Source organism: Mercenaria mercenaria, chromosome 19, assembly GCF_021730395.1.
Source record: "Mercenaria mercenaria strain notata chromosome 19, MADL_Memer_1, whole genome shotgun sequence".
In the NCBI taxonomy this organism is placed as follows: Eukaryota; Metazoa; Mollusca; class Bivalvia; order Venerida; family Veneridae; genus Mercenaria; species Mercenaria mercenaria.
In genome coordinates, this window is record NC_069379.1 from 16617526 (window position 1) to 16629435 (window position 11910).

Here is an 11910-nt window from a genome sequence, read left to right on the forward strand (position 1 = left end):
TCATAATTGTGCACTAGTCACCAATAATGTCTGTGATATCCAAACTGTGTTAAAATATGTGCTTTATAAATTGTGTGTGATAATTGTGTCAATGTGATGTATATATTTACACGAATAAATCTATCTATCTATCATTTTTCAGCTGATTTTGCAATCATGTGTTTGAGATAATGTAAGTTACAGACATTAAGAATGGGTCCCGTTATATTCTGCAACCATTGAAAATTTGTCAATTTTATATAGAATAAAGAACGCGAGCTATTTAGTGAGTTCATGCCACCCCTCACTTCGGTAAAAATGGTACGGCTTTACTCAGACTTTATACTAGGACGATGAATGTTGCTAGCGAAATAATTCGTTGTGCAAACTTTGCCGCAATAAAGCATAAAGACCAAAGACGTAAAGATGCGGAAAAGACACCTTATATAAATCACCCAATAGGTTATTTTTCTTAAATCGTATTTTATGCCTTAGATAATTCTCCCGTTTTTCATGGTCACATCTTGTTGTTTTATGTTTCGGATGAACAAAAGAATCGGATAGTATATCCAATTAGTATCATACATGTCAAGTTTCCCGGATCGTCCGGGAGTCTCACGGATTTTTTTGTCCATTTCCCGGACATACGGAAATCAATCATTTCTCCCGGAAATCCAAAATTCCAAGCTAATGGTTTCCTATATCAAACGAAAACCTTAATTTAACATTGTGCCTGACGTAATTTATCACTCTACTGGTAAATTGATAAGAGTTTAACAAGGTCACGCACTGATGACATTCACTGTGCTATTTTTAGATTGTGTTAATTGGCGAGTGGTGATACTGACATAATATGATGATAAGACAGGAACTTGTTTATTGAAGATTTAAGTGTGAAAAGATATATTTAGGGATACATTTGAATAGATTAAAGAGCCGGCCTTTATTGGAGTGATGGCAATCATTACCACTGATGGGTGATGGCATAATTGAGAAAACAACTAGAGATAGGTTTTAACATTCTTTTAACAGCTATATGATTTTGTATTTCATTTGAATGAGTAAAAAGCATTTTTCAGTACAGTATATAGATTTACAACGGTGAAATAGATTTATTTCCAGTCTATGTTAGCTTCTGCTCATTTGCAAAAATATCTAAGAATGTAAAAAAAAACCTGCAGATTATTCACATAAAAGAAACTCGCCAGTATAAAATTTCATCCAAATTCCAATTCCTCTGCTCAAGCGATACTGTAATAACTAAATAAAGTTACTATAAATCTATGTTGTTTTTTTTTGTTTACATTGCAGAATTTCTAAAATGAACCTGTCCATCTTTCATTTTGGACAGTACTGGTAACTGTTAAAAGGGGTGCTTACAAAAAAGATACTGACTGATAAATGGCAAACAGTGAGATCATGGTCAGACTGCATGCACAATTTACACTGGTCGCAAAGGCAGATTCAATCATATTCAACATGATAAAGGTTAAAATGTTTTAAAATGCAACTTAAGTACCTAAAAACATTGCCATAATCAGATCTAATCTGTTACACAGTATTATATTCGACCAAAAATTTCCCTAAAAAACATTCGTCGAAAAAATCTGGATTTTCATCAAATATCCTGGATTTTCAACTGAAATATCCCGGAAAATTGTCCACGGAACTTGACATGTATGTAGTATATGTTTCTCCACTTATTTTCCCCATGCCATGTCTCTGTTAAATAGCAAATCATTAAGAGATCCATTTAGGCAAGCTAACAGGAGTTTTTTCTTGAATCTGAGTTCAACTTGAACAGTGTACCCTCTAACGCCTCTGTGGACATCGACTGGAGAGTTCTCATTAAATTTTGCAGGACTAAGAAAATGCTGGGCTAAAATAATGGAGATTAAACTGTTTGCAAACGTGGCCACACTGGCAGTCATTTAGATACTATTGCGTCATTAAGATAGTTCTGCATGTTAAGATGATTCTTCTATGGCAGTGGCTACGAATACTGGTACAGTACATTAATCCTAGTAGCCTCCAATTCTAGGATTACGGAAGTTCTGTATTCCTAGACAGCCCTATGAGGATAGGCTAGGATTATGGAAGTATATAAGAGGCATCATATATATGTAAGGACATGCATAAATGACGTTGCAAAGTTATTTATTCCATTTAAAATAGCAATATTTCATGCCTGTGGTATTATTTTGTGTTATCGATCCGCCATTTTGCATCTATTTATGCTTCCTTAATATAAAGCTTTATAGAAGAAAAGACCTACTGAAATACACTCGAAGTCTTTATAAATGCGTATTTAACTGCCAATTAACGTATATCATATACACATAAAACATATCACAGGCAACCACATATTTGGTTTTATGTGTCGACTATAACCATGATTTTAATATGGATAATTCTAGAATATTTCCACACGCCGCCATTAATGTATCGTTTAAAATCATACTGTTACACACAATGGCGGATCAAGAAATCATATGGCGGGCATGATAAATCGCTATTTTAAATGAAATGCATGTAAGTAAATTTACAAAATCATTTATGAATGTCCTAACATATATTTGATGCCTCTTAAATACTTCGGTAATCCTAGCCTATCTATAGGAATACGGAACTTCCGTAATCCTAGAATCGTAATCGTAGCCACTGCCTTCTTTTATAGGAAGTGAATGTAGTGGTCTAACATTCAGCATATATGTACAGTTTTCCAATTTTTGTGAATACGTATGTGTTTTACGCACAGATTTCACTTTCCTCATATTAATGAAAAAATTTCCAGAGTGTAAAATCACATGCAGAAAATAAAAAGACATCATTGTCTTTAATCAGTTTCCCTTAATATAGTCTGTACTATGTACCTTTGTTGTGGTCACTAACAAAAATATTTATTCAATACCGATGTGAGTTGACAGTTTCCTTTCTTTTTAGTTCACCAGAGCCAAGGGCTCAGGGTGAGTGAACGGTCCACTACTTTCGTTTAGTGGGCCAACAGCCAAAGAGCCATTTTTTAAGGGGCCAAGAAGGGTCAACAATGGCCCCCAATAATCTGCTGATCAACCAAAATGGCCCCTTAAGGGTCTCCCCGCACCCCCACCCCTAGTTTCGGACACATTGTGTAATGGGCCATTTCTTGAAAACACAATTTTTACCTCCCCTGCTTGTTTACAGCAAAAAACAAATGGCCATGGCCCCTTGTTTATAAACGGTCCCCTAGTCACCTCTGGGCTACTAAAATGGCCCGTTATCCCAGTTTAGAGGCACTATTCTGATCACTCACCGTCCGGTGTCCGTAAACTTTTACTTTAAATGACATCTCCTCATAAACCGCTAGGCCAATTTCATCCAAACTTCACTGGAATGTTCCTTAGGTGAAGCTCTACAAAAATTGTTCAAAGAATTGAATTCCATGCAGAACTCTGGTTGCCATGGCAACCAAAAGGAAAAACTTTAAAAATCTTCTTCTCAAAAACCAGAAGCCCTAGAGATTGAATATTTAGTGTGAAGCATTGCCTAGTGGACCTCTACCAATTTTGTTCAAGTCATGACCCTGGGGTCAAAATTGACCCCGCCCCAGGGGTCACTTGATTTTACATAGGAAAATCTTCAAAAGTTTTCTAAAAATAAACCAGAATGCCTAGATCTTAGATATTTGACATGTAGCATTGCCTAGTAGACTTCTACAAATTTGTTCAAATCATGACCCCTGGGGTAAAATTGGCCCCGCCCTAGGGGTTACTTCATTGTACATCGGAAAATCTTCCAAAAATTTCTAAAAATCATCAGTTTGACATTTGATACATGTAGCTCATATTACTCAGGTGAACGATCCAGGGTCATCATGACCCTCTTGTTTTTTAATTCAATTTGGAAACTGGGATAAGTGATGTAATGGACTGGTACTAAAACTCCATAATGCAGTATCAGTAATGTACGAAAGTTATTCACTTGCAGGGCACACAGTCAACAGTCTCAACCACGTGATTTTGACCTCACATATTTGTCTGCAACAAAAATTTCTGACATGTTTGGAGTTACCAGTGAGAATATGCTAGCAAATTCTGAGGCTGTTAACTGCAGGGCTTTTTTCCCCTATAAAGCTACCTCCGGTAAAAGGAGGTAATCCCAATTCAAAAAAGTATGTTTTTTTCCCAAAGTTGAATTTAAAATTCCCAAATGATTATACCTTTGAGGGTTTTTGCTGTTTTAAGATAGTTTTGCTAATTTGTATGTATATTTAGGTTAATTATGATACTGTTGAACAATTACTGAAATGCAATTCATTAATTTTTCACACAAAAACACATTTATGTAGATTTTTGGTAATTTGCAAATTGTCCCAATTAAGACAATTTCCGAGAGCATTTTCCCAATTCCCAAATTGAAGAAAAAAAGGCCTGAACTGTGAAACACTTGGAAACAAAGAGTAGTCAGTGATGTCAAACGCTTCTTATTACACATTATTATATTTATTAGAAAATTTTGTTTATTTCTTTTATTTGAGCATTTAATTTTGCCACCCACACTTTTCATGTTTCACCTCCCAGTTTTGTTTGGCTGGAGGTGAAAGCACCCCTGGCCAATAAATGTAGTGGGAATGTTCTGCTGGGGCCGCGATATCCCAAGAATCTTTCATAAAAATTATGATTGTCACATTAAAATTGGTATAGCAGTTCAGATGGCCTGGTACAAAAAAGTTTGGAGATGAATGTGCTTGTGAGATGACCAGAACTGAGTACAAATCATTCATATTTCTTCCACATCTGAATAGAAGAGTTTCCCGCAAAAACTCACTTTGACCTGCCAGCAAACAATTTTAACCCTTATCCTGCTGGCGGCAAGTGATTCTGCCTTTGCGACCAGTGCAGACCAAGATCAGCCTGCACATCCGTGCAGTCTGATCATGGTCTGCACTGTTCGCTATTCAGTCAGTAATTTTTCAGTGAACACCCCTTTGAATAATAAGTGGTATGGCCCAAATTGAGTGATGGACCGGTCCATTTTATATATTTAGCAGGGTAAGGGTTAATCTATGTTTCTGTAAATGCAGACAAGTAAAACAGTCAGTCTAATGATTTACAGCGTAGTATCGCATGTTGCTTCGTAAAAAGTCCCATAGACCACACAGATCCTGATGTTGTTTACTGTTCTCCACCCACTGTTGCTTACCATTCTACACCCACTGTCTCAGCAGGTGAAATTGAAAGCGAGTCCGTTGACTGCCTTATTGTATCCAAAACTGAAAATACATCACAAAATCAAACCACAAAGGGTGCAGAAAATTTGAATGAAGCCAAAAAGAAAAGTGACTCCAAATTTCAGGAGGGTTGATTAAAGACTCTTAAAAGGGAAACTGGCCTCTTCTGTCGTACCCTCATGGCGATGGATTCCATCAGGAATGAGGTGTTGAGAGTGATAAATATAAGTTGTAGAACTTCCTTAACAATCTACCTAAATTATAATTATAAATTATTTATAAACTAAAGAGTAATTGGTGATTAGTAAAAATAATTGTTTCTTGGTTTACGAAATGTTGTACAAAAGTGGCATTGCAAATCTTTGATATTTAAACAACCGATATATCATGTATATTATACCTGTAGAATAGACTAATTTTCCGTTTACTCGACACCTTAAATGGAGGCTATGTGTTCATTTACAAACTATAGAATACAATAAGACACTCTACCATGCGTCATAGTGACGCATAATCAGTAAAATGTCAAATTTGAAATTTGTGCTGAAGCTACTTAATTAAGGAAATAAGATGCATTCAGCTTTAATGGTTCGAGCCTCACTCGGGGCGTTTGAATTCTTCATGTGAGGAAGCCATCCAGCTGGCTTACGGAAGGTTGGTGGTTCTACCCAGGTGCCCGCTCGTGATGAAATAATGCACGGAGGGGCACCTGAGGTCTTCCTCCACCATTAAAGCTGGAATGTCACCATATGACTTATCATGTGTCGGTGCGACGTTAAATCCAACGAAAAAAAATAAAAAATTAACACATTCTTATTAGAAGTGAGTTGAAGAATGTTGTTGTCTCTTGTAAACAGAAAAGTAAGAGCTTGAAATCTTGTTTACAAAAACAGCAATAAAATATTGACCCCACTGCATAAGGATTCAAACATTTCTATATATTTCATAGTTTTAAAATAATGGTATTAGACTAATGGTACTTTTAAGACAGCATTGAAACTGCAGTGAAACTGGTTATAAGTATCTTGCCTTAAGTTAAGTGTCATGATTGATACTTTCTGTTTCAGGTGTGGCTAATATTTTAACAGAGGAGGCTGGCGTCACTGATGTTCATGTCATACAAGTGAGTAAATAGAAAGAATGGTAGGATATGGTTCTGTTTTTGGTGACAGGGTGAGCTTTTGTGATCGAATTTTGTCCGTCGTCTGTCCATTATCCGTTCATAATTTCTTGTGAACACGATAGAGACCAATTTTGCATTCAGTTTTAATCAACCTTGCACACAACTTGTATTGTCATAATATTTCGGTTCCTTACAAAAACTGGCCAGATCCCATCTTGGGTTTTAAACGTATGGCCCCTTACAGGGCCTAAATTTGTCAAACTTGCACACAACTTCACAGTATTGGCAATATCTTAAAGGGCCAAAATTTGCTATTTTTTGGCTTGTAAACAGGATAGAGACCACATTTTGCAATCAATTTCAGTCAGACTTGCTCACAAGTTGTATTGGCATGATATCTCGGTTCATTTTGAACACTGATCAGATACTATCATGGGTTCTAGTTATAGCCCATTAAATTAAAGGGCCAAAATTTTCTTATAGTTAAAACAGAGTATAAATGTGTACAGCCAATAAAAAACTGGAAGTTTTTTTTAAATAATTATAGCATGACATTTGATTATGACTGTGGCGCTACACAAGCAAAATTTTTTTGAGCCGTGCCATAGGAAAACCAACACATAGTGGGTTTGCGACCAGCATGGATCCAGACCAGCCTGGGCATCCGCGCAGTCTGGTCAGGATCCATGCTGTTCGCTTTCAAAGACTATTGTAATTAGCGAAACCATTAGCGAACAGCATAGATCTTGACCAGACTGTGCGGATGCGCAGGCTGGTCTGGACCCATGCTGGTCACAAACCCACTATGTTGGTTTTCTAATGGCGCGGCTCATTAATAATTTATATTTTTAGCAAAGTTAATTACATTGGATGAGGATTTTCTACATTTGAAGAAAATGCCTAAAGATAAAATATTTTAGTGAAAGACAGCAATATAATATAATGTTTTATTTTCTGTCAGGCAGCCTTGCTACATGACACAGTGGAAGACACAGACACAACTTTTGAGGAACTGGAGGAACATTTTGGACTGGAAGTAACAGGTATGTAGAGGGAGCCTGCGTGGCCAAGTGGTAAAGGTTGCTGACTTCAAGTCACTTCCCATCACCGATGTGGGTTCGAGCCTCACTCGGGGTGTTAAATTCTTCATGTGAAGAAGCCATACAACTGGCTTACGGATGGTCTGTGGTTCTACCCAGGTGCCCACTCCTGATAAAATAATGCACAGAAGGGTGCCTTGTTTCTTCCTCCCCCATCAGAGCTGGAAAGTCACCATATGAACTTTAATTGTGTTGTTGTGATGCTATAATATGACCAAAGCTTTATAGGAAGATCATTTTTAGTCAAAATCTGGAGTTCTGTGTCTTTAATAATGTTGCCTATGTTGACAGTGATTGTCAAGGAATATCATTATAGGGCTGTATAAATGTATCTGCAACAGTTACTTTAACATTAACTAACATTAACTTTTAAGTATAAAATGCTACATAAAAGAACCAGGATGGTGAGCCTGTCTTAAGGCTGTGTGTGAGATTTAATTTAAACTATGTCCTTAGACAGGGGACATAAATACAGGTCTGTGTAAATAGAAAAGCTAGAGTTACTTCCTCCTAACACATAATGCCGTTCAATACTACAGGGCATAATATACTGAAATCTTTGTATAAGGAAGTGTACAAGATTAAACAGATATTTCTACATGCCCGTTTTTTGTTTGGTTTAACATCTCATTTACATAGAAATATTTTCAGCCTGCTACATTAGCCAGTTTTTTAACATATGAGCCTGCTATGAGAAAACCAACATAGTGGCTTTGTGACCAGCATGGATCCAGACGAGCCTGTGCATGATGGTCAGGATTCATGCTGTTTGCTTTCAAAGCCTATTGCAATAAAAGAAACCGTTAGCATACCCGGATCCTGACCAGACTGCACGGATGCGCATGCGGGTCTGGATCTATGCTGGTTGCAAAGCCACTATGACAGTTTTCTCATAATGCTCATATTGTTTCTGGTTTCAGGTTTAGTAAGGGAGGTTACTGATGACAAATCTTTACCAAGTGCTGTACGGAAACAAGAGCAGATTAATCACGCCCCACATGCCAGTCCGAAAGCCAAGCTCGTCAAACTTGCCGACAAACTTTACAATCTCAGAGACCTCAATCGACAGGCCCCACGTGGCTGGACGGACGAACGTGTACACGAGTATTTCATATGGGCGTCAAAAGTGGTGGCCGGCTTAAGAGGAACTAATGCAGTCATGGAAAATCAGCTTGATATTCTGTTTAGAGATAGGAATGTTACACACGGGACAGTTTAGTACATAATCAGAATGTAAAGTTAGATATGATCATGGTGATATTTATATTTTATTTTTTAACTCCAGTATTGCATTCCACAAATTTTAAAACAGTATTTTTTTTTTTGCAAATTTGTTTTAGTTGTTTATCTAGAATTCATTTGTGATGGAAATTTTCAAAGTTACACATCCTGTACACAGCAATGGTAAGGTCACAACAGCGTTTTTATAAGAACTAAGAAAAAGTGCTACCATATTTGATCTACATGTACTATATTTTGCATAAAGGCATGTAAGAATCAGAATAACATACAATTGCTTAAGCATATTTTAATTGATTAAAGCCTTCCGAATTAGAAATATGCCACACAGAATAATTCATTTGTCTCATGAAAGAGCATTGTATAACATTATTTCCCTTGTCTGATAGACAGGTTCCAGTAGAAATTATGAAAGAAATAGTAATGCTGCAATAATGTTCAGTTTAATAACAAATGCATGAAATTGAGATCAGTATCCAAAGTTGGGGTGTTTATTCTGGATGGATTCATGTAACAGTTCTAGTTATCAATGCTTAATCCTTTTATGTACACACTTTGATTGACCTTGGTGCCAGAAATAAGAAATAATTTGTTTTAATACTATTTATACACGATGGGCTGTTATACGTGGCCGTAACAATTTCACAAGAGCACAGTTCTATTGAAATTATTTTGAAGGACGTATCACGGTCCGAGTGTATAAAAAGTGATCAAATACAGTTTTTCTATGAATTATTTGGATTGTAATATGTCTTTTTTGTTAAATTTATATCAGATATGATAGAACTGTTTCTTAGCGCCTGAATTGCGCCAAATTGTAGGTCATCACGCTTCATTGTTTTTACGCGCCAGGACCATAATTGGTAATACATCTTGAGATAGAGTTCAATTTTTGCAAAAATGATGGCAAGTTACTCTTCAAAGGGGATAACCAACTCAGTATGTGTGTAAATTAATCAAGACAGTTGTGCAATGTGACATTTCGTTTTAACAATGCTATTAAGTAAAAATTTGATTAATTCAGAAAGTGCTACATGTATTTCTAGATGCATTCATGGCACCATTAACATAATATCGTGATGATTTGAGCATTGCCAGTCATATTAGAATAAGAAATAGTGTTTTATATTTTTTTGACAAAAATTTGCTTTCGGTCTATTTTGCTGTGATATTTTGAATTGGCATTCGTACAAATTTCAAGCAAGGTTATCAAAACAGCAAGAAATTCTTTCATTTTGTAAGAAAAGTAAAAATGTAGTAATCAAGTTAGTTATAGCATTTTTGTTTTTTTTGTTAAATGTTTTTTGTAGTCTTTGAAATATGTAGAAAAGCTGTCTTTATGACTTAGTTACATTGTAAAATGTGATAAACATAAAATAGTAGGAAATGATTAAGGTTCACAACTTACAGCGTCTTCAGAATAGTCCTAAAACTTAGTTTGAAGACCAGTCTCACATTGCAGCTTTGCCATTGGCCAATTACGAGATGGAATTCAATATTAACCAATCAGATGCTTGAGATTTTAGACTGGTCTCCTGACTCAGTTTTAAAACTTTTGACTGTGATTCATGACTTTATAGATTTTATAGAAATTGTTGTTGGCAGTGTTGGGCTATAAGACTTATACAAAGGGAGATGGGGCTAGTTTGGTTCCTTTTGTGCACTGAATATGTATAGAAGGCTGTGAGGAATGAATTTATTTATCTCAGAATTCATAGGAAACGAATAGCAAATGTATTTTTGCACAGCTGATCATATTCTGTCGTTTATTTCCCTTTAACTCGGAAAAAATTAATTGGTTTCTGTAATTAACGTTATAATTTAATTATTTCATTTTCATTTGTGAACATTTTTTTTCTTAAATTGCACACATTTCGTTGTATTTGACAGTAGAATTAGCTTCCCAGACAGAACAAGTGTGACATCATCTAACTACAAACAAGCATTGTCAATACAGCAGCAGTTTATTACTCAATAGTACTATCGTAACTTCAATAAGATATATTAATAATTGAGCTGCGCCATGAGAAAACCAACGTAGTGGGTGTGCGACCAGCATGGATCCAGACCAGCCTATGCATTCGCGCAGTCTGGTCAGGATCCATGCTGGTAGCTAACAGTTTCTCTAATTGCAATAGGCTTTGAAAGTGAACAGCATGGATCCTGACCAGACTGCGCGGATGCACAGGCTGGTCTGGATCCATGCTGGTCGCAAAGCCACTATGTTGGTTTTCTCATGGCGTGGCTCAATTTATGTTTTCTTTATTTTGAGAATTTTTAATTGCACATGTTTAAATACAGCTCAAATTTTTTTGCTGATTTTATGATATTATTTGGAATTATTTCATTTGCGATATTTTTTTTTTTTTTTTTTTTTTTTTGGTATTATATGGTTAAAAAAAAGCTTTTATCAGTTTGATTATCACAATGGCTGCTATTTTTTCAAGGCAGGTTTATATTTCCATGTGCTTGAACCATGCAGGTTTTAATGTACATTTTTAGCATAAAATTAATGTTTTTCCTGAAAGACTCCTGTATGCCTTTCTAAACATAGTAGAAAAAATTGTTGAATATCAAAGTCTTCACCAGGAGAAACAATCCCATAACTCTGATTTGAATGTTGACAGAGTTCTGACACTTTTTAACTGAGAATTTTTTTTTTGTTAAAGTTTTTGATAAAGTGAAATATCTCTGTTACTATTAAAGTCTACACCAGGAGAAACAATCCCCATGACGCTGATTTGAATTTTGACAGAGTCATGCCCCTTTTTAACTTAGAATGTTTTGGTGAAAGTTTTTGATAAAGTCAAATATTTCATTTACTGTTAAAGCTTTAAAGCTTTTGACTTGAAACTTAAAATGAGCCGTGCCATGGGAAAACCAACATAGTGAGTTTGCGACATGGATCCAGACCAGCCTGCGCATCCGCTAACAGTTTCTCCAATTCCAATACGCTTTAAAAGCGAACTGCATGGAGCCTGACCAGACTGCGCAGATGCAAACCCACTATGTTGGTTTTCTCATGGCACAACCCACTATAGTTGGTTTTCTCATCAAAGTCTACACCAGGAGAAACAATCCCAATAACTATGGTTTTGATTTTAACAGAGTTATGCCCCTTTTTAACTTAGAAATTTTTGGTAAAAGTTTCATCAAGTTTTTACTGGCAAAGCTCTAAATTAAATTCAGAGTCAAGCACTGAGAAAAGTCTAGCGTGCTTTCTTATGGAAGCTCTTGATTAAATGTCTGTTTGACCAGAC

The 11910-nt window shown here is 36.0% G+C and overlaps 1 protein-coding gene across 1 annotated transcript; it reads left to right on the forward strand.

The window, feature by feature from the left end:
• The first annotated feature begins 288 nt into the window (after window positions 1-288).
• LOC123542333 (guanosine-3',5'-bis(diphosphate) 3'-pyrophosphohydrolase MESH1-like) lies at window positions 289-11679 on the forward strand. The gene is made up of 4 exons (XM_045328139.2): window positions 289-441; window positions 6256-6311; window positions 7273-7354; window positions 8332-11679. The coding sequence occupies exons 1-4, from the start codon at window positions 333-335 to the stop codon at window positions 8628-8630; spliced, it is 546 nt and encodes a 181-aa protein (XP_045184074.2). The 5' UTR covers window positions 289-332; the 3' UTR covers window positions 8631-11679.
• The last annotated feature ends 231 nt before the right edge of the window (window positions 11680-11910 follow it).